Source organism: Neurospora crassa, linkage group III (assembly GCF_000182925.2).
Source record: "Neurospora crassa OR74A linkage group III, whole genome shotgun sequence".
Classification (NCBI taxonomy): Eukaryota; Fungi; Ascomycota; class Sordariomycetes; order Sordariales; family Sordariaceae; genus Neurospora; species Neurospora crassa.
Genome location: NC_026503.1, coordinates 1,608,037 through 1,635,336, shown reverse-complemented (window position 1 = coordinate 1,635,336; position 27,300 = coordinate 1,608,037). Strand labels below are relative to the sequence as shown.

Below are 27,300 nucleotides of genomic sequence, written 5' to 3'. Positions count from 1 at the left end.
CTGACGTTCTCGAATTCTCGACCCTGCGGGGTGCGATTTTCTTTGCAGAAGGAAAAGTGAGTCCCTTTGCGTTGTTGGATCGATCGCCCGGATCTTCCACAGCTTGTTCAACATTTGCCCCGCAGCGACCTTGACGACCTCTTGCAAGACAACTCCGAACACATCCTCCAGACGTGACACCCCCTCAACAACCCCCTCGAGCAAACACCTCCACCATGCCTGCTCTCGATGGCATCCTAGAAGCCGCCAACGCGCCGCAACAGGATGGCCAAATCACCTTCCCTCCCGTCACGCGGGACCACATCCTCCACTGCTCCTACGACTACTGGTTCCCCAAGTACCGCACCTCATGCATCCGCTCGCGCGTGATCCCGCTCAGCCGCGAGTTCATCTCGTACATCCGCGAAGACGGCATCATCCTGGCCGACGACGAGCCGGGCAACGAGAACGACTCTGACGACGATGACGACTGGGAGCCCACCGTCCCCTCCTCCGAGATACCCGCCCCTCCCCGCAACCCCGGCGACGCCGACAACGATTCGGACTCGGACGACGAGGACTCCACGCCCGCCAAGCTGCCTCCCAACAAGCGCTTCCCCGACCTCCACAACGCCATCAACGCAGCCATCAAGGCCCTCGGCGGTGCCGCTGCCCCCAAGCTCAACTGGTCCTCGCCCAAGGACGCGACCTGGATCTCGCGCCACCCTAACACGGTGAAATGCACCTCGGCCAACGACGTCTACATCCTCCTCAAGTCCTCGTCCTTCATCAGCCACGATCTCGATCACGCCTTTGACGACTGCGTCCCCTCGACGACAACGTCGACCCCACAATCCCCCTCCTCGACGGCGGCGGCGGCGGCGGCGCAAGTGCAGCAACAACAACAACAACCCCAGGGCTTCACCCCCGTTCTCGTCCTCCGCTCCTTCTTCTCCCCGCTCCCCTCTCTCGAATTCCGCTGCTTCGTCAAGGACCGCAACCTCATCGCCATCACCCAGCGAGACCTCAACTACTACGCCTTCCTGCGCAGCTTGCAGCCGGCCATCATCGCGCGTTGTCGCGAGCTGTTCAACACCAAGCTCAAGTACACGTTTCCCGATTCGTCGTTTGTCTTTGACGTGTATATCCCCGAGGCGGCATACCGGTCCGACTCTGAGAGTGACGATGACGAAACTTCGGAGGCTAGAAGCAGATTGGCGAGGGCGAGGTTGATCGATATCAACCCGTGGGCGCCGCGGACGGATACGATTCTATTTGGGTGGGAGGAGCTGTTGGAGGCGGATGTCAAGATGCCTGTGTTGGGGACGGCGGAGTCAACACCAGAAAAGAAGGAGGAGACAGTGAGGTTAAGGTTTTCTGCTACGGGAGCTGCTGCTGCTGCTGCTGGGGGAGATGATAACCTTACGGAACCAGAAGAGGAGGACGACAACAACGAGCAGAATCACTTTGATGATGATGAGACGACGACGGATGATGAGCACGAAGAGGAGTACGAGGTTGAGTTGAGGCTGGTGGAGCAGGATGATCCGGCTGCGTACAACTTTAGCTCGCCGCAGTACTCGGCGCATAAGATGCCGAAGGATGTAGTGGATGCTAGTATGGCGGGCGAAGGGGGCATGAGGGAGTTTGCTAGGGAGTGGCAGAGGTTACAGGACCAGAGGGGAGGTGGTTCTAGCAGCTGAACGAAGCGAAGATCATCGGGACATCAAGGACATCAAGGATATGGAATATTTGTAGGCTATACAAAGGTGTCAATTCATTCAGGTATATCACAAGCGACCAAGATTCAAAGGAAAAGGCATTTCAGGTTAGGACAGGTCACTAAAAATTGGTATCTTTTCTATATTTACACACATATACAATATCTTCACAACAAGAACAACACCTTTCCAATCCATACCCTGCCTGCCTGACTGACCTGTTCAACTCCCAAATTAACTTCTTTGACCCCACCTCACACACCCGACCACTTCCCAAACCTCTCCCACCGTTTGTACATCTCCTTGAAAATCACCCGTCCACTCGGGTCCATGCCATCATTCATGATCCTCAACTCCCCCTCCGCCGGCGTGATATCCACGATACTAAACATGCCCGTCTCCAGCTGCTCCCTCACCACCAGGGGCACCACAAACTCCAGCTGCAGCTTCACGTACGCCATCAGCACCAAATACATGTGCTGGCCGGCGTAGCGCTTGGCCTTGTCCTTTTCGCTGTCGAGGGGTTGATGTTGGTAGTTGTGATGTTCAGTATCCTTGGTGGTGGTGGCGGAAGTGTTGGAGCGGGAAGAGACTGAGGCAACGGTCGGTTCAGTGATGAGCGTCAGGAGCCTCGACAAAAGCTTGGCGTGGCGTTCCTTTGTTGAGTCCGACAAGAGCGAAGGGGCGGTCGAGGTGGAGGAGGCGGATGAGATGAGTCGGCGGAGGAGGGATTGTAGGGCAGGGATCAAGATGTGGAAGTGTCCGTCTAGACGCTTTCTGTGGCGCTTGATGACGATGTCGACGAGGTGGCAGAGGGATTCGTAGGTTTTGGGGGTGGTGGTGAGCATGGTGGTAGACGAGACGTCGCAGGCAATGGCGGACACGGCACTGAGGGTTGAGTCGATGTTCCACTGGGTCATGCAGTTGGCCTTCTTGTCGAGGAGGAGGTGAACGATCTTGGCGATTTGGAGGAACTGCGCTGCGGAGCTGGTTGCGTGGGAAAGCCTGTTACAGAGCAGGGAGTGGGCGTGGGCTAGATCGAAGTGTCCTTGCGAGGAGTCATCGCGGACAGGTGGGCGAGTGCCGCTGATGTGCTGGATCAGCCTCTCCACGATAAGGAGGCGACTGCTAGCGTCAGAGGTCTCGCTCTCCCCAACGAAGAGCTCCTTGAGATAACCGAGCTTGGTGTCTTCGTAAACGCTGCTGACTACCACATCGACATACTCCAGCACTGAGAGCTTCTCAAAGGCTGCGGCCACCGATCCTAGCTTCTCGGCATCGTTGCCCTCTTCTTCACTGTCATCGGCTAGCGCTTGAGCGCCGGTGACGATCTGAAGAGGTGCGCCCAGCTCCTCCCTGAAATGCTTGGCGATGAAGGTGCGGACTTCCCAGCCAGCTTGGTAGCCATGTTCGAGAAGCCAGTTGCTAGCCTTGAGCAGGGTATTAACTGCAGAAGAGAACTTCTTCTTGACATCCTTGGGCTCTAGGACATCTGTGGCTTCCAAAGCCAGCAGCAAGGGCAGCAGCTTCTTTCCACGCCACTTCTTGGACGTGATGATGGGCTTGACTGTAGCGAGCAGGTTAAGAGAGTCTGCTTCATCCTTGATCTTTTCGTTCTCCCTGGCCACGGAGATAAACGCACGCAGTAAAACGAGACGGGGGGCGATGTAGGCTTCTTCAGAGTCGGACTTGAGCACGGTCAAGGCATTGGCGATATAAGCCTTTTCACGCTCCTCGGGGTAGGCAACACACATCTGTCTGTTCTCGTGTTAGTGCACCACACTAGCAGACGATTTCTTGTTCAACATACCGTATGGTTGACGTAGCCAACGCCTCCAAGAGACGGTAGTCCTCACGCTCTTGGAGGATTGTCTCCGTTGACCCCTTTTCTTCGGACGTCTTGTAGATCTTCCGGATACACCTGCCAGCCGTCTCCAGGTCGTCGAACTTCATATCCTCGTAGAATGTGGGCTTTGACATGAGCTTGGTCATCAAGCTCAGCACAAGTGACCAATACTGCGCATCAACATGCTTGGGCTTGTCCACAACCTTCTTGGCCTGCGAGATCAGCCTCTTCATGGTAGACTCCCTCTGTTGTCTGGTTAATGCCTCCATAGGCACCTCGAGCAAAAGCTGTATCGCGCCTCTTGCCACAATCAGAGACTCCGGGCCCTTGGGGGTCTCAATGAGTGAAATGGTCTTATCAACCAGACCACCAATCACCTTCTCGTTGCCAACAATGTTCTGATTCTCCAAGACCTGTTGGGCCAACACTTGAACACTGTCCAGAGTTCGGCTTTCGTCCTTTTCAGACGGAGTAAGGGCGCTGATTAGTGTTGGTGGGAAAGCGGATTGCCTCTTTGTCAAAAGGCTGACCAGGTGAGGGCACCCTTCAAGTATCCAAGTCGTGTAGGAACTCTTGCTAACAGAGCTCTCGTCGCCCTTGGAGGTACCCTTGGTATCATCCTTCTTGTCCAGCTTGTCAACAAACGAGCTGGTCAGAGAGGCTGCCTCGTCATCATCAGCAAGCTTCACCCAAGCTGCCGCGCAACACTTGAATGCAGCAAAAGCCTCTGGGGAATATGTTTCCGAACGCTTGAACGTAGTCTTTAGGTCCGAGTGAACGCTTCCCCAGATAGACTTGGCATCTGCTACAGTCGCCCGGCTGATGGCCTTTTCAGCAACAGTCCACCGAGCGGTAGAGATGACGGACTTTTCCTTCTTGTCAAATTTTTCCTTGGAGGCGATTTCAAGCGTGCGCATGTTGGCAGCATCGATATATGCTTCCAGGGACAGTCCGTTCGCGATAGCCGCAAGAATAACCAACTTAACACCCTTCTGTTTTGTCTTTTGCCCGTCGACCCAGCTAAGAATATCCACTAACTGACCAACAGTAAGAGATTGTTCAACGGTTTTCGCCACGACATTCGCCAGTTGACTACTTGTCCAAGGGAACCCGCTCGGCTCGTTCTTGTCAAGGTACGTGAGCCATGTCTTGATGAATCCCTGCAGGTCACGAGCCCGAGCATGGCCATTGACTAGATGAATGAGGAACTCGGTCGCCTGATCAAACTTCTCCGCCTCCTTCTCCCTAGTGCAGAAAGTGTGCGCGAGAGCCTGGTCAAGAAGCACCTGTCCTTCTTGCGTAACCAAGAACACATCCGGGTTTAGCTTAGCGATGGAAAGGTGGAGCTTCCAGTTGAGCTTGTCCCCCTGAAGCCCATATGCCTTGCACACAGAGCGCAGGCTCTCGGCTGATAGAGGCAGCTGCTGGTCTGCCGCCATTTCCAGGACAGCTTCAACAGCAGGTTGGCTCTTGCTGGCGTCGGCACCCTTCAAAGCTGCTAGGATTCCATCAAAAACAGCCTGTATCCATTCCTCGTAATCCTTCTTTGTCGCCTTTTCGCTTAGCACACGCGGTGCCCTGGTGACGAGGTCGAAGAGAACGGGGTAATTGGTAGAGGCAAAGTCGGAGGACATCTGGGTAGCGACTTGGATGACATCCTGAGCCCGGTTGTTTAGGAAGGCCGCTCGTGCAGGGAGGATCATGTTTCGTGTGAGGAAGCGACGGAGGTCCCGGGCCCATTGCTCTTGTACGGAGGTGTCGATAGTAAGGGAAGGGTGGCGCGGTGTGGCCGTCAGTCTGCTGAGGAGATGGGCGCCCAAGCCAGACAGCGAGACAGCGACGGCCGAAGCATCTTCGGGGCCTTGGAGGTGGAGGTCCCAGAGGGTATAGAAAGTGGACATCCATGTGCTTTGTTCCTTGGACGACTCGAGCTCATCGCTTTTCGCGGCAAGATTGCAGATGGAAAGAATTGGCACCAGAATCTGCATAACATCCGAGGCAGATGAAGAGAAAAGTGACTTGATGTGTTCGGCACCCATACGATTGCTCGGCAGCCCGTCGGTTGACTTGATGTCGCATCGAGATAGAAGGATTCGGAGAGCTTCGAAGACAGCCTCGGCGGTTTGGAGGCGTCCTGCGACTTGTTGTTGACTATTGAGATGGAATGTGGCGGCTGTTGTCCGTTTTCGTTTCCTCGAGTTCTGCGCAGTCTCGTCCGATGTAGCATCCTTCATCTCGACATCTGAGTCTCCCTTCTTGCTTTGTGGTGTCGAGATGTCCTTGAGTGTCTGTTGCAGGACGGCAATAAATCGTCGGTCGGCAAGCGACTTCGCTAGGGAAAAGAGTGGGATCCAGGCGAACACTGCGCCCATGATATTCCAGGATAAGGGAAAGCGTCGGACTTGGTGGTTGATGGCGGCGGATCCAGACATGTTCTTGAGGAGCCATCGCAGCAGCATTTCCTCGGCAGCATGGAAGCTACCTCCCCTGTGTTTCGATAATGTGTTCCATACTGTCTCGAGTCTTTGGCCGATGGTGTCGGCGCTGTTACCGTCGAGTGCGCGGATGGCCTTGATGAGGGCGACCTCGCCTGTCTATGGGTGGTGGTGGTGGTGGTGTTAGTGGAAGTGTTTTCTTTGGCTGGGGTGGTACAGTAAGCTGTCAATGTGAAGCGACGTTCACTTACCCGAGACTCTGCGCTCTTCACACCCATTTTGAAGTAGAAATTGGGTATCTTAAAAGCCAAAATGCATAATGCGACAAACCGAGAAAGAGTGAGTGATGCTTGACCAACTGAAGTGTTAGTGGAAGGTGTAGCTGTGTTACTGTTGACCGCCCCAGCGCCATCTCCAAAATTTCCCAGGATTCTGCCGTCCCAATTCTGGCCCGGGACCCACTCCTGTCAGGGAAATCAATTGCGCCAAGACTCGAGAGCTGGTCACCGCCTTCGGGTGACGACGGAGACAGCCGACGAAGGACAAAGGCACCAATTGGCACTTGCTGGGGTCCATCGATCCGCAATCCGCTCGCCGGGCCTGCGCTGGGAACATCTCCCGAGGGAAAATAACATCATCGACGTCTGCTGCTGCTAACAGTTGAAGGTCGCGTGTTCATCTTTCTTCGTCTGCTGCTCCACCCTCGTCCAGAGGTCACTCGCTACGCATATACAACAGGTCTGTATGTCCGTCTGCCATCTCAACTCGAAGCCTGTGTCTATCAAGCCTTAGCTCGAGACAGGTAGCTGTCGGCATGTTCTGTCCAGGGCATGTTCTGTCCATGCTATGTATGCCTCTGCTATGTCATAGCTAAGGTACAGCTATGGACAGGACCTGTAGCTGCCGTGTCTCAGGTCTACTAGCTTAACAGACCAAGCATAGTTCGCTAACAACCTAGCTCCAACCAACCATTGTGCCTCGTCCAACCACTTCTCGATTTCGCGCGCCTTCAATCTTCTGACTTTCTTGCCTGCAGAGCTTCAAACCACCAAACCCGCACATCATCACCATGTCCGACTCGACCTCTTCCCCCGTGGCCGCTGCCCCCTCGACCGCCATGACGCGTCCCGTCAGCGAGGCCCTTCTCAACGAGAAGGTGAGCTTCCCCCCATTGCACAATTGCTCCGGGCCTCGGACACATCCCTCCCACAGCCTTGGGCGCAAAGCCCCGCATTGGGTCCCATCTAGATAGCTTAAGCTCATCTGCGCTGTGCTGGCTTTGCTAATAAAGGTGCGAATCGCTAGTGGGACCGCTGCCTCTCCAACCTCCTCATCAAGTCCACCCTCGGCCTCGGCTTCGGTGTCGTCTTCTCCGTCCTCATCTTCAAGCGGAGGGCGTGGCCCGCCTTCGTCGGCGTCGGTTTCGGTGCCGGCCGCGCGTATGAGGAGTGCAACACCAGCCTGAAGCAGGCCGCCAGGGAAATCCGTGCCCAGGCCTAAGCCGGTCAATTGAACTGACAGGAGGAGGAAGATCAAAAAAAGCTTGATTCGGAGTACTCGGTGTTGGAGGAGACGGCGAAGGGAAAAGAAGGGATGTCTTATCATTCTTAGGTTCGGGGGAGAGCGAAAGAGACAAGAGACAATGCTAGAGGAGTCACGATGCGCCAAAGACCCAGAGACCCAGACAGACGAGACGGAGCCGCGGATTCCCCCCCACAAGCAAGAGACTACGATTATTCCCTTTGTGTGTACAACCAAAACGTTCAACGACATAGAGTAGGAGACAGCTGACAGAGAGATGGGCGTGGATGACATGCAACTGCTGTGGATGTTCGGGTTTGTGTGACGAGCGACTGACAGGAACAATAGACCAATCTATTTACTATCTACCCAAACAGAGACTCAAGCTGATGAGAGCCTTCAGTAGGCCAAGACTTGAGAGTGGGCTGAGACAACATCAGTCCACAAGCGAGCATTCGACAAGGACTTGAATCAAATTCAACAACTGAAGTTTATTTGAGAAAATGAGGTGCTCTCAGTCATACCAGGTATCCAACCACGGCAACCATGTCTCCAAGCTCCCTCGGAATAGCATTACCAATAGCCTCCTTTCTCCGGGTCTTGCACTCCATGTTGGTCACCCAGTCCAGAAAATCTCCTGAAACCTTGCACCCAGGATCCACGCCTTTTCTTACCACCACCACCGCCGCCATCACGTTCTTCAGTCCCGTCAAACTTCCCTCCAAATTTCCCCAAATCAGCACTCAGCCCACTCGTCCTTCCAACACCCATCTCAGCATTCTCTTCCCCGGCAATGGCTGTGGCAGTAGCAGTGGCAGCAGACCCTTTGCGTTCTCTGAGGCCAGCCTCACCTCCACCACTGATCCTCCTCCCCAATCCCATCGTAAAAGTATTACTTCTCTTCCTTGTTGCTGTCTTCTGCTGCTCTTCAGGTACCATCTCGACATGCTGTCCCTCTCCTACCCCTATTTCCATGAGAAACGTGCCCAAGCTATCACTCCTCTTCCTCACCCTTTCCACGAGCTCATGTGCACCAGCAATGACAACAGAGTTGCCCCGGCTGCGTATACCCTCTCTCCCTCCCTTTTCCTCATCCACCTCATACGCAGACCCAGACTCAGACCCAGAAGAACTCTCCAACCCGTTTTCCACCTCTTCCATACTCTCTTTAGCCCTCAGCCCCATCGTCTTCGAACTCATCGGGCTAGAAGAACTCTCCCCAAACGCTTCCTTCCACATACACTTTCCCCCTTTTTCATGCCAATGTCCAAACCCTCCTCCTCCTCTTCCTGATCCTGATCCTGATCCTGATCCTGATCCTGATCCTGACCCACAACCAAGACCACTCCCCCGTCCATCCAACTGCAACCCATTCAACTCCTTAGGGCAATTCTCCCTGTGCCAGTGATGATACGCACAAGCCGAACCCGAAGAAGAAGAAGAAAGGGAGAATTGCCGTCTGCGGACACCGACCCAGATGATTAGCGCTAGTTGGGCAACTAGGATGAAGATGCCGAGGGCTAGGAGGACGATTTCGTGGCGGGAGGCGGCGGTGGAGTGGGAGGATTGAGAGGAGGTGTTGGTTTTGGGGGGTGTGTTGGATGGTGAGGAGAGAGTGGTGGTACTGGGTATTCGATTGGTGGTGGTGGTGAAAACAGTTGAAAAGGCCCAAGTGGCTGATGTGGTGGTTGGAGTTGGTTTAAATTGATTAGTAACCGGCGGGATCGTGACGGTGGTAGCGGCGGCCACTCGACGAAGGACTCGAAGAGTATCGATTGGTTTTGGGTTTGGTTTGGAGGATAGTGGTAACGGCTGTGAGGGTGGATGGCGGTGGTAGTGGAGGTTTTGGCCGGGCAAGTGAAGGAGGTCAAAATGGTGGTTGTGGTGATCCATTTTAGATATATCTTGGATGTCCTCCTCTGAGGTTGTTGCTGGCTTAAGAGGACAGGTGCTCCTGGGTCGAGTGGGCAAGACCATTAATAGGTATGGTGCTGATAATCGTCTTGTAGCTGCGGTTGTGACAGTTCTCCTCGTGACGATAATAAGTGTCTTTCCCCGGGTGTCGAGAGTCTATAGAATCGATTGTGCTGTCTGGTTGTGGTTCCCGGTGAGTGATCCGGAGAACACAGGTAAGTAAGAATGCTGAAAAAGGCGAGTATTATCCTTAGGGCGAGGAGAAGGTCATAGGAATTTCTAGGTATATAAGGGGTAAAGGTAGGTAGATGAAACACGAGCTGCTTCCATTGACCATGTGAACGCCAGCGTTCCCATTGCTTGATTGTATACCTAAGATCGGGCATTTCATTCGCGCCTAAGCTGACTACCGTACCTGCCTTCTTGACCACTTCGAGGTACTCAACTCTCATTTAAGAATCAGAAGGCACGAACGGCAACGCCAGAAAAGTCCAAGCCCATAAATTCCAAGCCCATAAAGTCCATACCTACCTACAGTAGGTATCTAACAACCCATTTCGCGGTCCCTCCCTTCACAGTCAGAAAGACAGACTCATCCGCGAACAGTTCTATCCCTTCCACACGTCCGTCTGAGATGCTCTAGAGCTTCAAAATAATGTCAAGATCTACCTCTCCACAACAACTACTTCCTGATGGTCCCATCACAACTTGGCCGTATCCTCTCCCTCAGATAACACCAACCTGCCACCAGGAGGCAAAAGCGTAACATCCTGGTACGGCAGGCCCAGGAACTTGTAGACGAAATGGAATCTATTTTCGAGTTCGTTGTCAAAAAGTCAGCAATCAACCCATTAGGTAGCCAGCAACCATTTCTCCATCCCTGCCAAATGTACACTGCGAAGGATGAATGAACAAAGGAACAAAAGAATATGAAAACCAGGGCATACCTATCACTCCCAAAAAACGGCTCCTGCCTCCCTTTCCCGTCAGTAACCCAAATCCACGGGTTCCCGAACGCCCCCTTATCCAAGGCCTCCTGCGTCGTGTTCTTTAGGGCCTCTTTGATTTGGGGTGTTTCAGTCCCCTTCATGATCTCTTCTACTTGTTCTTTTGTGAACAACTTCTTCTTCTTCTTGTCCACCCCTTCACTACCTTGAGCAGCAATAGAGCCATCAAAGTCCGCTGGACACTCCAACAACGCCTTGGCTACGTTTTCTGGCAGCGTCAGGTCCAAGTTGGGGGGAGACCAGAAGAGGTACATGAAGTAGTGTAAGATGGTGAGGAATGTGGAAGGGGGATGGTGGGATTTGATGAAGTGGAGGGCGCGGTTGGGCTGTTTGGTTTTCTCTTTTGTTAGTTTGGCTGATGATGAGCAAATGGGAGGAGAGAAGGTCAGGGAGGAGAGAAAGAAAGCGAGGAGACAATACATACGATAATATTCTTGGAAACAGCCATCAAATCCTTGGGCGTTTGGATAACCAGCCCCGGAAACCGGGCAATGGACCGCCGGACATCATGAGCGAAGTAGACGGCTTTGGCAGGCAGGGTCCAGGGGGGTTTGTTACCTTTTTGAGCCAGCCAGCCGTTAGATCACATCAACGTCAAGGTGAGTATAACAGCGGATAAGCTTGAACATAGAAGCTTACCTGAACCGACGACGATAGCCCCAAGAAGAACAGGATGAAACCTAGATGGAGAGGGTGATTAAATCAGGTGGTTAGTTGAGTAATCACCAGGATCAGCATTGTTTTTTCTTCTCTTCTTGTATGCTATGGAAACACGGAGAGAGAGACTCACTCAACCTCTACATTGTGTGCCCTGAGGAGTTCACCATTTTGTTGGAGGTCTAGGAAGGCTAGGTAGCTGTATAGGGACACTATTGTATGTAGAGTGTGTGTTAGTCGTCTTAAAAGACAATGATGAGAAGCATACCCACGTTTCTGATTCCATGTCTACCTAGACCAAGTTGGTAGGTAGAGGTAGGTGAGTTCAAGTGGCAGCAGGCCTGCTTTGACTTACCAATGTCCATATACACATCAATCCTTCCTCCACCCATTGTTGCTGTCTTCCGTTTTCTACCTCCCTAGGTACAACCACAGCCTTTCTTCTCTGATCTCGTCTTCTCTGGTTTCGCCTGGCCTTGCCCGTTCGTCTCATGCAGTCGCAATAGATGCCACCAAAGGTTCCAATATTTCGATATCGTGAAGCAAGCTATAAGTACTTCAATGTCGGCGCTCTCTAAATGAAGGAATTACTGATTAGTGAACATATCATATCCAATGTGACTGACTGACTTGTGATGTTATGGTGTCACTGAATGGTGTCGTTCATTCAACCTCGGTTCGGTTCAGGCCCGTTGAGGGGTGGGTGTCTGGCCAACCACATCACAGCTTCCTCTCACAAGCGAGCTGTTACTAGCTCAGCTACGGACGGCTTGCAGCGTTGCATGAATGGCTCGAGCATGGCAAGCGATGAACAATGAAACAACGTCTTTAGTGATTAGTGAACCTGCTGCAGCTTTCAGCAACACCGGCTCACCGGTAGCCGATGATACCGCGCTGTGAGCTCCAGCCTCCAATCTCTTCAGCTACGAGCCCGGTGTTGATGCTGGTTATGTATTTGCTTAATTTTTACTTCTGAGGATTTACTTTTTCTGCGGACTTATCGTGCGTATTGTTCTGCTATCTTTTGTTCTTCACCTCGGATGTTTACGAATGAAGGAAGTCCTTCGGCCGGGTGTTATCTCAGTAAATGGAGGCTCTTGTGCGATATCACTACGGGCGCTTGACGGTACCTGGGGGGATCAAGCGATGGCTTTTGTAGGGGCTTGTGTTTCTAGAGGGGAGAATATGGTTCAAAGTAAGTAGCTGATGCATCAGTGAATGGAACAGAAGAAGACTGCTTCTTTCGCTGGGTAGTCAGTCATCTTCGATCTCCGTCAGAGATCATCGTGATATGTAGTGTGTAGTTGAACGTGGGCGACCACCAACTCACACAACACAACAAGACTAGCTCAGCCAGGTGAACGGAAACATCAGACTGGGCACGCCGTCCACCTTTATATCCGAAACTCACCAATCTCCCAGTTATGATGTAATGCCCAAACCCACCATCATTAAATCCGAAACCCAAAATACGCGAGCCTTCATCAGCATCATATCATCATCGTTCATATTACCTACATATCTCCGCGACGACCTTCCCAGTAAAAACGTGGTAAGGTATACTATTCTGAGGAGAAAAAAACGAAAGTCACAAGTCCCACAGTCCATGGAATAGTGTAATCTGGGGATAGCCTACAAAGAGGCAGTAGTGTAAATGAAACCGAATGAATGAGGATGTGTAGAGGTGAGGCTCCAATGTCCGCTCGCTTCGCTTCCAAATTCCCGACCTTCCTTTTTTTGGTATTTTTGCTTTTCACAAGCGACAGACCAAAAAAAAAAGCCGGGCAGCCGGGCAACCGATCGATAGGGATTATTGGCCACTCGGCCGTGCCGAACTTCCTCCTGCTGTTCTCGGAAAATTTCTGCCCGTTACGGAAAGCCCCTGAAAAAGCAACAAAAAAAAAAAAAAAAAAGAGAGAGATCAAAAAAGAAAATAAAATGGCACCTTGGCTGTAGGGTAGTGTACTGTGCACACCATACTACGCTTGCCAGGGCACTTGCACCAACGTACGGTCCTAATTAATCCAACGTCCGTGCCTTATGAGTTTGCAAATTCGATTGGAACACTAGCAACTGGACTTCTTGTCAATTATCAATTTTGCCCAACGTTACAGCCGTGGTTGCCGTGGTTGCTTCGTGGCCCGTGGCCCGGATGTATGTGGGCAGACGTGGGATCCCGTATGCCCGTATCATATCATATCTCTCTCAAGATTTAGTTGCGCTCTTGTTCTTCTTCTTCTTCGAAACCGGCTTCTAGAATATCTCGTTTTCCAGAGTTAGGCGAACTTTCGCTTGGGTTCGGTTTCCCCTTCGCGATGGGTGGCATGTGGGAGGCCGAAACGATTGATTGTTGAGGATGATGAATGAATGGGTTGGGGTTTGCCAGGAGCTGGTGCGCGATCTTGAATACCTATGACACGATAAAGAGATGCGTATTTCGTTTTGCCCATGTTGTTTCATTTCGAACCATTCGATCTCTCTTTTTAGAGCGTGTTTCGTATCTGTTATGAGATGAAAGGTCGGTTGCCCTTGATGTTGATGGTAGGGCACTTGCTTGTAAGAGCTTATACGTAGAGTTGTTTTCAAACATACCCCAAGCTGCCGTCGCAGCGGGTATGCATATACATACACGACGAGCGGGTGTGCAGACGTTTCGCCGTTTGTCCTTGCTTCCGCTCCTCCATCTTGTCTGCGATATCGCGGCACATCTCTTGGAACTTGAAGCGGTGGTTTAACAGTGTGCCAGGATATCTAATACTGACGCTGTAACAGAAACCGAACGCAAAGTCATTCGGGGTGGGCGTTCACCCCGAAAGCCAGAACCGGGGGAGGGTCAATACTGTACGACAAGGAACACATCCATGAAATCGCTGAAATTCCATGACAACCCGGCTTCTTTTTGGGTTTCGTCTTTTTGAGTCTCAGACTTCTGAATTCGCCATACCACTCCATGAGCCATGCCATGTCATGATCTGAAACCGCTCCCGAAAAAAGAACAAGCGAAATCTCAAATCTTGCACTTGCGGCCCGCAAGGGCGAGGATGATGGCGGGACATTGAAAAGTGATGAAGGGGCTGCGTGACGAAGGGTAAACCACGAAAAAATAAAATAAAAAAAAACGTGGCATATGGGGGAAACGAAGCATTCGTAGCATTATGGGAAACCCAAAATGATGTGCAAGCAAAGATTGGGTGGCTTCTTGAGTTCCAGTTCGAAGCAACGAAAAAGGACCGAGTTTTTAGCCCAGCGGAGTAAGGGAGGTGGTCTGGCTTAAGTTATCCTTCCAGGTTGTAGTGTAGTGCAGTGTAGCGCATCTCCCACTGAAGACACTGCCTGAAAAGACGGAGCAAAGCAAAAAGACCCCAGCGCTCCAGGCTAGAGAAACCACACGCCTGGCGATGACACCATCGACCACCGCCAACAACGGAACGGGAAGGAGAGCCAAGAAAAGTCATGATCTCGCCCCCACCAGCTTCAACCAAAAGTGTTGCCGTGCTAGCGATGCATGTCGCGATCCTGTGCAGCACGGTGCCTGACATGAACATAACGCTAGCATTATTGCGACAGTGGAGTACAAGCCCCAGCCAATAGCCGCGCTTACATGGAGTCAGCCCCTAGCCAGAAAAGAGTTTGGTCTGCTCATTTCTCAAATTGCAGACAATTTCGGGCCAAAAGTCTGCGAAGAGACAAGCTCTCTACATACCATGCACACTACCACTGGCCACTAAAGAGGCACCGTTGCAGCCTCGCGTAAACCCCCCCCTACCGACGGCATGAATAAGGAGAAATATCAAATCTCTCAGTTTGTAAATAAAGCTTCAAAAAGGAAAAGACTCCAGTTTTGTGCCATATTGACCGGCGTAGTTTCAGCGAAGAAAGGAATCGAGACAGCGTGAAGAGGATACCCGGCCAGTTGGGCGGAGATGAGAAAATTGCGGGATTGGCGACAACCCCAAACCAACAATGATTGAACCCGAAGAAAAGATCAAACTGAACCATGCCGGGATGATGACTGTTGCTTTCGGCCGCTGCCGCGTGGGGATGGTAGCTGCTGCTCTCGTTTTTCTTTCAATTCAATTCGCCCGCCGCGATTGTCCTTTGTAGCCCGGCAGTTTTGTTGTGATTGAAATACGGAGTTTGCCGCGCTAACTAAACAGAAGGCGTTGCCGGATTAATCGTACGTTGGTGTTTTAGGGTTTCTTTAAACTTGCCGGGTTTTTGTTCTGTGCCGTTCGTCGTAGGTTCGGACCGTTGTCTTGTTGACAATGGCATGCCCGGCTGTCCTTTCGGAAAGTGATATAAACTTATTTAGACGTCTTCCCGTCACTTCTCTTTTTTTGGGTGATGATCTCTCGTGACTGTCCAAAATATCACAATAGGATGTTTCAAACATCCACCAAAATTCATGAGCGTGGATCTTGTTTGAAGAAAAAAAAAGACCATCGGTTCCTGCTGATCACATGAGGCGGGGGTGTCGAAAAACGGGCCCTACAGGGGTGGAGGTAGGTGGGAGTGGGACATGGCGCATCGGCATGGTCAATGCTCTGTGGAGAAGGAATCTCTCAGTTCGGATTTAGTTCCAACCCGTCCATTTCGTGCTTTCAGTTCCATTCATTCCCGTAGGTCCTTCCAGTTCGTGTGGGGTTGGGGGCTCCGTTGTGAGTGATCGTGGTTGTTCCTGCGATGTCCTAGATGAGCAAACAATACTGCGGCCAGCGGGAGGAAGGAAGGGAGGGATGAAAAGAGAGAGAGAGAGTGTGTGTGTGTGTGTGTGATGTTGGCCATCAAGCAAACATTTCGAAATCCTTCAATTCAAGCATCGGCATCGTTGCAGTCTGAATACCTGTCTGTCCTATCAGATTTAACGACAGCCAAAGCATACATGATATGCTCTTACCTTATAGAACCAAAGGCTGACGTGTGTCTGATACAAGTCTCCTTTGTGCCGCATGGATCGTCAATCCCGGCTAATCTGGTGGTGGTTTCAAAGTCGCACTTTATTAGATGCATATGCACGCATGGAAATCCAAGAATCTGTCTAACCCTCGTCCAGGGGCCTATAGCAGGCGTCGAATCTTTGTTCACGGTTGACGGCCTTATGACTAGTCGAAACGAGCTTGAGGTTGTTGGGGATTTCCGGAGCCCCAATATCCTAAGAAGAGGCGTCGAAGAGGCTCTCCGAGACGTCGTCGTCGTCGTCGTCGCCGCTTCTGCGGTCCGTTAGTTCTCCTATGTACTGTTTGGGCCTACTCTGCTAGTGCAGGGCTGATCTGTGTACATATACACTTCGTCTACAGACAGACCTGTCACTGGCACTGTCGAAACTGTCACACATATAATGTATCGATATCGCACAGCTGCCCGTGCCGCATCATACCGGACACATCAGCACCGGTGGTAGACCCGGATCCGAAGCACCGGCGCAAGCCTGCCGCTGTTTGATGACTGATGTTGATCGGTTCAGGGTCGGTCAGGGGTATCGGGCATGGCTTCGCGAGTGTCACGGAGCCCTGCCGTGCTGTGGTCGGATCGGTGCCGTATCCGTGCCAGATCGTGTTCTAACCGGAGCCTGTCCAATGGACCAGGTGCAAATTACGACTCTCCAACCTCGAATTCGACAGATCAGGGTTCAGTGACATGGCAGACAGATGGAATGAGAAGGGGATTATCCTCATAAGCCTCGTTTCCCAATCGCTGAACCGTATCGCACATACACAAAATCCGTGCACGACGTGATGTGCTCAGCGGCGTGATACCATATCAATTGTAGAGATTCTCATGGTCTTTCCCGTACCTTTGCTGATACGCTGTTGCTAATTCTGGCCCGGGACAGTTCAGTGGGTTTCCAACATCTTGTTTTTGCAATCACTCAATCGGTCTCGTGTTGACAGAAGCCATTAATCGCAGTGACTGCGCATTCGTAGCGCATGTAGTAGTGTTGTGTGTACGAAGTCGGTAGTGTGTGTACGGAATATGGAGATGTTAGCGAGGTAGGCACTACACTACGCAGTACATTGCTTCTTCTTCTTCTTCTGTTCCTGACCCGGAGGTACGGACGAAACGGGGCTCGACACGGCTCCAGCGCAAAAACATGGCCGCGTTGGGATGCCGACTAGCCTTTGCCCAGAGATCCACTCTTTGAGCTAAGTCAGGAGAACCAAGAAACATGAAAACTGGAAACGCTTTTTTTCATTCGACCGACAATGGCTGTTATCGGCTGGCCAAATTTCAAACGGTCAGGATGGGCAGTCTTGGGGTAAAATTCGCCCACCGCCATGTGGCCATCCCCTTGGTGATCGCATGGGATGGGCCGGACTGGAGCGAGGAACTGGAGCAGAAAAGGGCGATTGTCGAAATGCAAAGGGTGATGATGGTGGCCAGTGGTGTCCGCCGTTTTTGTTCCATTCCATGTCATGCCAGGTACGGATGCCACTGGAGGCCAGGCCAGGGGCACACGTCGGGTGGGCGATGGATCAAAATGGATAGAGAGGGTCTCGAAGGGGGTGGGCGATGTTACGCTCTTTCCACCGTCGACGCGGTGCATGAACATGAACAGCAGCCTAGAGTAGCATCCACTCACAATGTTTGGAACTAGGAAGCCAGGCACAGGGCAAGGCAGCCAGTCGCAAAGCAACCTCAAAGGGCAAAGCCGTGTTATCAAAAAAAGAGGTTCAAATAGGACGAAAAGGGTCAATGATGGTCGTACAGGTCGGCATCCAAACGAGGAGGAGGAGTCCATCGTCCCAACTCCCAAGACCGGCAGCCCAGGGTCTGTTGCATTGGCCCACTTGCATGCACGCAACGACCGCCTCTGATTAGCCAGAGTGCCATCGCGGCTGGAGCCCATCTCACCTTGGAGAGTGCGCGGTGGGTCTCTGCTGGGTCGCTGCCCCCGAAATTCACTGATGGAACTGGGACTGGAAATCGGAGTGCCGTCTAGCGTAGTGCCTGTACTGTGCGCCTGCCCGATGCCTGTACGCACTACGCAGTCAGCACCTACGCATCAGTGCTGGAGTGTGCCTGGTCGCCTGGTTTGGGTCTGGTGTGAGAGTGCGCACCATTCCATTTCACTCACATTAACACCGACAAAGCCAACCTCCCATTCCTCCACCAATTCCCCAATCTTTCCCTTCCTTTCGTTTTCCGTTTTCCGGCTCGACAACCTTCCTCCCGCAAACCGCGAATTGCTGAGAGAGTCCAGCAGCAACTCTACTCTTGGCCGCCTACCTCGCGACAATCACCTACCTATCGTATGGTCTTGACGACTTTCTAATTATCGAGCTGCACCCGTCTCTCCCTTTCGCACCAACCGATCCGACGCTCCCCTTCCAATCAAGTGCGGTTGATTGAAGGCCTAATTGCAATTGCGTGGTATACTGCCGGAAAAAAAAAAGTGAGTAGGTTCGCAACATAAGCACTTCATTCAGTCCAGTCCACCGCAAGAGAACGAACGCCTTTGCATCCCATTATCCTCTGGCCTCGTCGTGCTGCCCTCAAAGGCTGTCTGTCCTGTTTGCTGCCCATCAATCGCACCTCACCGAGCGCTGCCATGCCCAACAATCGACACCTTCGAAACTGCATCGACCATCGAGCCTCGATCCGACATTTGTTTGCGGTTTCAATGGGCGCAATGACAGCGACTCCGAGGCTTTTCGGGGGTGGTGGTTCTAGCTCGTTTCTGGAAGGGCACCCGCTATTTTTCGCAGCGGAGACTCCAACTGGACTGCCTCCCGTCCCCCCAGAGACCAGGGGGTTCTCGCCCCCCCTAACACTTACAAATACAAATCGCCTGTCGACGTCCCAGTTCGTCTCAATTATCATCGCTCTGATACTAACCTCAAACTCGTCACCAGACCGTCGATAATAATCCCCGAATAACGAAACAGACACTCTCTATCATTGCTACGAGCTACAACAAGTCGCCAAAATGGGTTGCGGAATGAGTACAGAGGAGAAGGAGGGCAAGGCCCGGAACGAGGAGATTGAGAACCAGCTCAAGAGGGATCGCATGCAACAACGCAATGAGATCAAGATGCTTCTTCTGGGTATGTCATGCCCCCCGACAAGCCAATTGCTGGCGCGGCCCTGGTCCGGACCCTTGGGTCACCAATGAAATTTCACAGAAGCTGACAATATGTTGCAGGTGCTGGTGAATCCGGAAAGTCGACCATCTTGAAGCAGATGAAGCTTATCCACGAAGGAGGTTACTCGCGCGACGAGCGCGAGTCGTTCAAGGAAATCATCTTCAGCAACACTGTGCAGTCCATGCGTGTCATTCTCGAGGCCATGGAGTCCCTAGAGTTGCCACTCGCCGATCAGCGCGTCGAGTACCATGTCCAGACCATCTTCATGCAGCCCGCTCAAATAGAAGGTGACGTGCTGCCTCCTGAGGTTGGCAATGCTATCGAGGCCCTCTGGAGGGACGCTGGCGTCCAGAGCTGCTTTAAGAGGTCAAGGGAATACCAATTGAACGACTCGGCAAGATAGTAAGTCTCCGCATGATGAGGGAGGCTCTGGTCTCCAACCGCTAACATGCTGTCACAGCTACTTCGATAACATCGCTCGTATCGCCGCGCCCGACTATATGCCCAACGACCAGGACGTTCTGCGATCACGTGTCAAGACAACCGGTATTACGGAAACGACCTTCATTATTGGCGATCTTACGTACCGTATGTTCGATGTCGGTGGCCAGCGTAGCGAACGTAAGAAGTGGATCCACTGCTTCGAGAACGTCACCACCATTCTTTTCTTGGTCGCCATTTCCGAGTACGATCAGTTGCTTTTCGAAGATGAAACCGTCAACCGTATGCAGGAGGCCCTTACTCTGTTCGATTCCATCTGCAACTCCAGGTGGTTCATCAAGACATCCATCATTCTTTTCCTCAACAAGATCGATAGGTTTAAGGAGAAGTTGCCGGTCAGCCCGATGAAGAACTACTTCCCCGATTACGAGGGTGGTGATGACTACGCTGCCGCTTGCGACTACATTCTCAACCGCTTCGTCAGTTTGAACCAGCACGAGACCAAGCAGATTTACACGCATTTCACATGCGCGACGGATACCACACAAATTCGTTTCGTCATGGCTGCGGTCAATGGTATGTTATTTGTCTACTTCGAAATTTTGCGTGGACAAGAAGCTAACAGACCAAAACAGATATCATTATCCAGGAGAACCTGCGTCTCTGCGGTTTGATTTGAGCACTGAACGCAATCTTTCTAATTTTTTCATCAGTTAATGGGGCTGTGAGGTCCGGACAAGCGGTTGATACCGATCAGAACTTCGAGTATTGCCGCCCAGTCGCTGCCGCTGGCTCCATGCCCACAGTTTCTGCCTCCAGATTATGATCTAGTGGAGGTGGCGTGGGCTTTCGAGTGGATATGAGCTCTACATACACCTCGGGGCGTCCCTGGAGAAATTGCATTTGAGAAGCATCATCAAGAGGGGGGCTAACTATTTTGTTTAATCATGATTCCCCATCGACCTTGGAGTCTTTGCTCTCTATCGGTGTTCTGTACGATTTCTTTTTTTTCTATCATCTTTTCTATCCCCTCTGATCCGGGCGCTTTTCACCTTGCTCTTTCTCCTCAGGGACACCGCGGCTGCTACGGGAAGCAAAAGCCCCTCTCAACAAAAGAAATGGATGATTTTGGCGTGCGTGCTTTTCTCAATCTTACTCGGGTGTTTTTCCATGAGTGGTGTGGGAGAAAGTAATGGGATCCAAGCCCATGGGTTCTGGGGAGAGGATGCTGGAAACAAATAGGTCGCTACCGATTGGAGGGAAGGTAGAGAAGGGAAAGGCGAAGAAAGAGCAGGGGTTACCAAAACCACGACGGACGAAGAGATGAGCGACGCCCGTTTCGTTCCGCTATTCTCCCCTCTGTGGCTGTAAGAGGGCAAAGAAAAACAGAGGGCGGGAAACGTTGCGGCGCGCGCGCGCGTGCAGCAAACGATATACCAAGACAAGCGAGGTCTCTTTTCCTTTTTTTTACTCTACTTCTTCTGTTTTTTCCAAGAAAGCTTATTCGCGTGATGTGTTATCTTTGTTTTTGCAGGCGGCGTGGGAGAGGGGAGCAATGGCGGTCCCGGTTTCCTATGGGCAACGCAACGGTTGGATTTGTCTTGTCTGTCTATACCATACCAATACCGATATTGAAACGCGATTAACTTGAAAACAAAATACGATTTCATAATCTATTGATAACCGTGACACTGGTGATACAAAGCTTACACATATCGTTAGTGAGGCGTAATTTGACCAAGTACCAACTGAAGCAAACGTGAGTTGTGTTGTATCGAAAAAAGGGGAACCACAGCGAAAAGGGTAGCACGACATGATGCGGGAAGGGAAGGCAACTGTCCAACTGGCATAGGGTAATATAATCGCCACGAGGGAATGAAGGGCGGGACGAAAAAAGGAGGAAAGGGATCCTTTTTGTGTTACCAATATAAATCATGCGGCATTCTCTTTTCGGGTAGCAAACATGGCAGAAAGCACCCGACACCACCAAGTAGCTAGGTAGGTAGGTGTAAGTGGTAAAAGATCAGACAGCCTTCAAGCCCATACTAGGAAAATGAATAGCTACGTACACCTCGGAACGTTTACACACACACCACATACTCAGCATGGCGTATTCGTCGGAACACTGTAAAATTACTATTTACGTTTCTTGTGGTGATGAGCTTGGTCTTTCTTTGAGGGAAAGCCGGAGGGAGTGTCGAATACCTTATGGTTCGAGATTAATATTTGATGGGAAAGTTGCCCGTGTGTAACTGTAGTCTTGTGTACATCGACTAGACTATAAGGTCGTCCAAATCAAGTCAGATCCTAGGTAGAAAACAAAAAGGAGGACGAGAGTCACCTTGGAGAACATGATGTTACTTGGTTTTCAAATACACTGATGATCACAACAGATGGAAGTTATGATGCTGCTGCATAGTATGCACATGCCGAGGGCTGGGCTGGGCTGGGATGACGCGAGAGAGCTGAAGGTTGGAGGTTGGAGGTTGTAGTCATGACTTGTTGAGATCGAGGTAGCGGACTATGTAGACGCTGGAACCGTCCTACGTAATTCTTGTGGGTAGAGTCTTGGATAAATAAATGGGAAAGTCTGCTGGTAGGCCTCGTACCATTTATACGATGGGCAGTTATCTTCCTTTAGAGAACAAGAGCAAAGTTCATTCATCTTGAGAGAGCTATCGATATGATTCAAGTACCGTCATGTGATGATCTTTTTTTTTCCCTCTTACTTCCATTTCCCTGTTTTGTTTGATTTACACCAGAGGAGTTGAGATCTGAAATTTGAAGTTTGATAAGTACCTACTAATGTTCATAGATGGCCCACTATGCCCATACGCTACGCGTCTTCTCTCTATTCGTTTTTGCAGGATATCCGCACGTCGAAAAAGTGCAGCGTGGTAGGTATATGAATCTCAGACGGTGACAGGAGGAAAGAGGGGGACGATGTAGGTAGGTTGTCGTAAAATCCACCTAACTCCGTTCTGTCTATTTACAGTAGTGTACCGGTAGAATATATAAGACTGCGGGACGTATACTACACTTTGTCGGTAGGACGACTGGACGCTTGTTGTTGATAAGACCGACTGCATTGTCTGGTATTCCTCGAAAAAGTGAAAAGTGAAAACGTCATGGGTCTCGTTCATCCTCCACAAAAATTACCTACGCCAGTTTTCACTTTAAGTCATTGTATCGGATGTATCTTCCTTTTCCTTTTATGTTTCTCACTTACTGCTCGTCCTGAGTTTCCCAAGTCATTCATCATCAGGTATTTAGAAACCAGCGGAAAACCCAGTCCTTCCTCCCACACTATCGAGTAGCAACCTCCTCCAAAAGGAAGGGCTAACACGCCGTTTTGTTGAGGACATTCATCAACGACTTATAACATTCCATATCAGGCTGCATGCGAATGAGTTTGCCCCCTCAACCTAACACTGCTGGCAGTACTTGTCGTCTCGAACCAACGATACCCCTATTGCCCTGGGAGAAGGAAAGGAGATGGACATGATAACAGAACGTCTGCTGCAATAGATCATCGTCACAACCATCATGCTGACCTCCCTCACTTCCCCGGCCCTGTAAAAAAAATCTCCACCCCAAATTGCCCATTCACCCATCCATCCTCACCATCGCCAGGTATCGCTATCGCATCCGGAGGATGTGACTCGAAGTTAAGTGACGCTCTCCTGAATCCTACTCCAAGTAGATAGTCACCGCTACCACCTTTTACCATCCTTCAGTTACCTTTTTTTCCCCTTCTTATTAGCATCAGCTTCGACTACTGGTCGGTAAGAAGGGGGGTAAGGTAGAACCTCTCAAGCAAGTCTACCTTCAAGGTTATTTTCAGATCTCAAAAGGGCTTTTAAGGCGTGTGTACATAGGTAGAGGTACCCAACAACCTTGGATGGTTGAACTACCTGTTGAAGACAGGAAGTCAGACGTAGATAATCTTCCGTTGTTGAGTTTCTAGACATTCTCAACTTGGAGGAGAGGTCGTTGATCTAGTACTGAATCAGCGGAAACCAACCCCCCAAATAATCGAATAAGCTCCCAAGATACATTGGGAAATCATTGTGAACAAAGGACCAAAAAGCGTTGTCGTCGGCATCCACTGCCAGTGGCTAGGTACCCCAGACTGGTGTTATGGAGCCATTCAACAATAAAATCGTCCAAAAAAAAAAAAAGAAATTGGAAAAAAAAATCACTTCGACGTGGGCCTGATTCGAACAGACGCTCCCGAAGGAACAAGATTTCTAGTCTTGCGCGTTAGACCACTCCGCCACCACGCCAGTTGATGATTGGTTGATGATAACTGCATTGAGAAGTTGGGATCATGAGTCAGACAGCGTGGTGCATGGGTACAACTTGCCAAATGATTTCTGGATGAGAAATGCATGTTCCTTTGCAATGTGACCAGGAATTGCAAGGAATTGATATGTGACTGTGACCCTGAGTTCATGCAAGTCGTGTTTTGCTTGGTGTCTTCAACGCGTTGGAAAGTTCCGATATTGAAAACTGGGGTATCTCTATTTGGCGAACGTAAGAAATGAAATGGTGTTGCATAGTGCTGTCCTTCCAAACTTGTAGTGGTAAGGGAGACGCCATCCATACAACAATAATAGGCAAGCGACCAATGGATTGACTGGAGATCGTGACACGCTCACGTCTTCCCCGCCTGCGCCATCCTCGCCCTCCTCGCCTCCTCCTCCCTGCGCATCTCGCTCCTGGCCAAGAAATCCTGCCTCGCCGCAAACGAGTCCTTGGACTTGCCGGCCAGCTCGAGCTCGTCTTTGAGGCCCATCTTGTCGACCGCCACCGCCCAGTCCATCTTGCTCTTCTCGACCGTGTTGAGCTTCTTGGCCTTGTTGCCCGTGGCTTCGCGAGCCTGCAGGCGGGAGGCCATGCTCAGGTTGAGGTCGGAACGATGCGCCGAGTTGGCGTCGGTGATGGGCTCGAAGACGGACCGGAAAGCTTTTCGGGGCATGCGCTTGGCAGAGGAGGACTCGTCCTCGGCGGCTGTTTCGCCGTCCGCTGGAGCGTTCTCTCCGAGAGAGGCGAGATAGAGTTTTGCTTCGGCAGAATCGCGGGCAACGAGCTTTTCTTCAGTGTGGACTTTGCCGGCGAAGTTGTAGGTTCTCTTGATCTTTATGAGGTCGGAATCGGGATCTTTCGCCTTGGCTGTTTCTGGCTGCTGGGATGACGATTTCGCGATGTCACAGTTCGCTGGATCGGCGCTTTCGTCTGGTTTCGCTGTACTTGTTCGTGGTATGACCGGCTCGCTGATCATTTGCGCCCAAAGGGCATCGACGTCGATTGTAACAGGTCCGCTGGCGGCGGCTGTTGAACGTTTCTCCTTTCTGCCATTGTCGTTAATGCCCAGGACCCAAAGAGAAGAGGGTTGATGTGAGAACATACTCAACAGCGCGTTGGCTGCGCGTCTTGATGAGACCGCCCTCGCCAGTTTCCTCATCGTCGGCAGCAAGTTTTGTCTTTGTTTTCTTTTGACGTTTCTCCCCCTTCTTTATTATAGCTTCATCTCCAGAATTGTCATAACCAGCGTCTTCCGCCTCCTCGATGGCAGCGCGTTTCCTCTTCTCGGGTTTCGCTTTCTCGGCATCTTCACCGGCTTCTTCGTCGTCATCGTCGGATATTGATGATTCTCCCGCGGCTTCGGCAGTTTCTGGGGCGAAGTCGGAGTCTTCCTCTGACGCGTAGTCTTCTGCAAGAAGCTCTAGTGTTGGCGCCATCTTGGTATCTCGCGAATATAACAGTCTGGTCTTCCTCAAGCTATTCGCGTAAAATTCTCGTTGCCGTGTGTGTCGTCGTTCCAAGAATGGTACCTCTTCCAAGTATCGTGGGCCGGAATATTAAAGTGGAAAAGTGATGAAGGGAACAAGGACGGGATCCATGTCTTTGTCCGATCGACTGCAGCGTGACAGTGGAAACACAAACGCTCTGTTAGCAGCCAATAGGGCAGCTTGCCGTCATGTCGCCGCTGTTCGGCTCAAGCTCCCCCGCATCACGCCCACACCTTCCTTGATGTCCCGCTGAAAACGCCCCGCAACCGGGAACCTTTTTAGAGTTCCGTTACTATCATCCGATGACAAGCTGGATCTGCCCCTGACGACGGGATGTTGTCAACCACACCACTGGGACATGATGTTCAGGTTCAGAAAGGCCGCTATCACGAAAATGGAAAACTGGTGATGCCGTACTCTCCAATAAACCTGGCGATATCCAATAGGGTATTTCTGGTTAAACCAAAAACCACCCCGCCGGTTACACGTAGCCTAGGGCGCCTACGGAGCAAGGATGGATTACCTAGCTGCCTCGTGGCGCAGTGTGAGGCGGCATTCCATTCGGAGTCCGGAGTTGTCGTGACAGTCGGATTGATTAGCCTGGGTTAGTTTCTGGCGGGATCTTGAAAAGAGTATATAAGGGTAGAGATAGCTTGTCGGCCCCGTTCCAGTCTATAGCCTTGTTCTTTACGCTACTTTCTACAGGATGTGTCCCAAAGGCAACATCACACTGAACATGTCGTCGTCATCTGCTCTGAGTCTTGAAGAGAAGGAACACTTCCTCACTCATGGCTGGGTCAAGTAGGTGTCATGCCACCATACCAGCTGTTCAACCTCGTTCGAGGTACTGACCATGCCAGGATCCCGGCTGCCTTCACGCAGCAGAGAGCACAGGAAATCATCGCCAATGTTTGGACGAGACTAGGAATGGATCCAAACGACAAGTCCACCTGGAACAAAGAACGTGTCAACATGCCCTCACATATGGAGTTCGACGCTGCAGACTTTGCCCCTCGTGCCTGGGCAGCCATCAGCGAGCTTTGCGGCGGCGAGGATAAGATCGCGAACTGGTCGAAGAAGTGGAAGGACTCCCTTATCGTCAACCTGGGCACACCACAGAAAGAAGGGAAACCAGTCCCCCCGCAAAAGCTGGACAATTGGCACGTCGATGGTGACTTCTTCGTCCACTACCTTGACAGCCCGGAGCAGGGCCTGCTCGTCATTCCTCTCTTCACCGATATCATGCCCGAGGGCGGCGGGACCATGATCTGTCCGGAGGCAATCCCTATCCTCGCCAAACACCTGTACGAGCATCCCGAGGGTGTCTCGCCACGTATGGCACCCCGCAGCGATGCCGAGTTCAAGCAAGAGCAGCATCTCAACTGGTTCAACAACACGGCCAAGGGTTGCACCCAGTTTGTCGAGGCAACAGGCAAGGTCGGAGACGTGTACTTACTTCATCCGCTGATGCTGCACTCGGCCTCCAGCAACGCGAAGAGGAACGTCCGCATCATTACCAACCCGCCAGTAGCGCTGAAGCAGCCGTTCAACTTTGATAGGGAGGACGGCAACTATTCACTCGTCGAGCAGGTGACGTTGCGGGCTCTTGGAAAAGACCGCCTGGAAGGCTGGAAGATTACCAGGCCAAGAGAACAGATTGTCCCGGAGAGAGTCAGGATCCAGGAGAGGATGAAGCAGGAGGAGCTGGCGAGGTTGGAGGCTTTGAAGAAGGCGGCCGGCCCGGGAGCATCACAGGGTGTACAGGCGGCGGCATGATATTTTGCGGACGTTGTGCGTTATTGTACGATTTTCTAGTAGGACAGCTTATGTCAAAGTCAACATAAAGAAGTTGGAGATATGGGATGATGAAACTGCAAAAAAGAACCTCAATGGCCGGCAA

At 51.5% G+C, this 27,300-nt stretch overlaps 8 protein-coding genes and 1 non-coding gene across 9 annotated transcripts; 4 read left to right on the top strand and 5 right to left on the bottom strand.

Annotated features, from left to right (window-relative positions):
- Positions 1-30: 30 nt before the first annotated feature.
- NCU06497 (cell division cycle protein 123) lies at positions 31-1,894 on the top strand. The gene has a single exon (XM_952044.2). It carries the CDS (start codon positions 216-218, stop codon positions 1,680-1,682), a length of 1,467 nt encoding a protein of 488 aa, XP_957137.1. The 5' UTR covers positions 31-215; the 3' UTR covers positions 1,683-1,894.
- NCU06496 (hypothetical protein) lies at positions 1,816-6,345 on the bottom strand. Its single transcript, XM_952043.2, has 3 exons — positions 6,233-6,345; positions 3,511-6,140; positions 1,816-3,458 (listed from the first exon to the last, which is right to left on the bottom strand). Exons 1-3 carry the CDS (start codon positions 6,257-6,259, stop codon positions 1,955-1,957), a joined length of 4,161 nt encoding a protein of 1,386 aa, XP_957136.1. The 5' UTR covers positions 6,260-6,345; the 3' UTR covers positions 1,816-1,954.
- Positions 6,346-6,537: 192 nt separating this feature from the next.
- NCU06495 (mitochondrial inner membrane organization protein mio10) lies at positions 6,538-7,982 on the top strand. Its single transcript, XM_952042.3, has 3 exons — positions 6,538-6,719; positions 7,018-7,137; positions 7,287-7,982. Exons 2-3 carry the CDS (start codon positions 7,051-7,053, stop codon positions 7,479-7,481), a joined length of 282 nt encoding a protein of 93 aa, XP_957135.1. The 5' UTR covers positions 6,538-6,719; positions 7,018-7,050; the 3' UTR covers positions 7,482-7,982.
- A 93-nt stretch (positions 7,983-8,075) lies between these two features.
- NCU16639 (hypothetical protein) lies at positions 8,076-9,395 on the bottom strand (the record flags this gene model as incomplete). The annotated part of the gene is made up of 1 exon (XM_011395728.1): positions 8,076-9,395. One exon carries the CDS (start codon positions 9,393-9,395, stop codon positions 8,076-8,078), a length of 1,320 nt encoding a protein of 439 aa, XP_011394030.1.
- A 308-nt stretch (positions 9,396-9,703) lies between these two features.
- NCU16638 (DSBA family oxidoreductase) lies at positions 9,704-11,850 on the bottom strand. The gene is made up of 6 exons (XM_011395727.1): positions 11,436-11,850; positions 11,214-11,292; positions 11,063-11,103; positions 10,848-10,981; positions 10,364-10,749; positions 9,704-10,226 (listed from the first exon to the last, which is right to left on the bottom strand). Exons 1-6 carry the CDS (start codon positions 11,470-11,472, stop codon positions 10,118-10,120), a joined length of 786 nt encoding a protein of 261 aa, XP_011394029.1. The 5' UTR covers positions 11,473-11,850; the 3' UTR covers positions 9,704-10,117.
- A 6,229-nt stretch (positions 11,851-18,079) lies between these two features.
- Positions 18,080-21,293, top strand: gna-1 (guanine nucleotide-binding protein alpha-1). The gene is made up of 5 exons (XM_952040.2): positions 18,080-18,473; positions 18,934-19,125; positions 19,224-19,566; positions 19,625-20,181; positions 20,241-21,293. Exons 2-5 carry the CDS (start codon positions 19,008-19,010, stop codon positions 20,282-20,284), a joined length of 1,062 nt encoding a protein of 353 aa, XP_957133.1. The 5' UTR covers positions 18,080-18,473; positions 18,934-19,007; the 3' UTR covers positions 20,285-21,293.
- A 2,516-nt stretch (positions 21,294-23,809) lies between these two features.
- Positions 23,810-23,891, bottom strand: NCU15225. Its single transcript has one exon. It is a non-coding gene; the product is annotated as a tRNA-Ser (tRNA).
- Positions 23,892-23,901: 10 nt separating this feature from the next.
- NCU06491 (SWR1-complex protein 5) lies at positions 23,902-25,769 on the bottom strand. Its single transcript, XM_952038.2, has 2 exons — positions 25,018-25,769; positions 23,902-24,959 (listed from the first exon to the last, which is right to left on the bottom strand). The coding sequence occupies exons 1-2, from the start codon at positions 25,347-25,349 to the stop codon at positions 24,263-24,265; spliced, it is 1,029 nt and encodes a 342-aa protein (XP_957131.1). The 5' UTR covers positions 25,350-25,769; the 3' UTR covers positions 23,902-24,262.
- Positions 25,752-27,298, top strand: NCU06490 (hypothetical protein). Its single transcript, XM_952037.3, has 2 exons — positions 25,752-26,201; positions 26,261-27,298. Exons 1-2 carry the CDS (start codon positions 26,107-26,109, stop codon positions 27,174-27,176), a joined length of 1,011 nt encoding a protein of 336 aa, XP_957130.3. The 5' UTR covers positions 25,752-26,106; the 3' UTR covers positions 27,177-27,298.
- Positions 27,299-27,300: the final 2 nt, after the last annotated feature.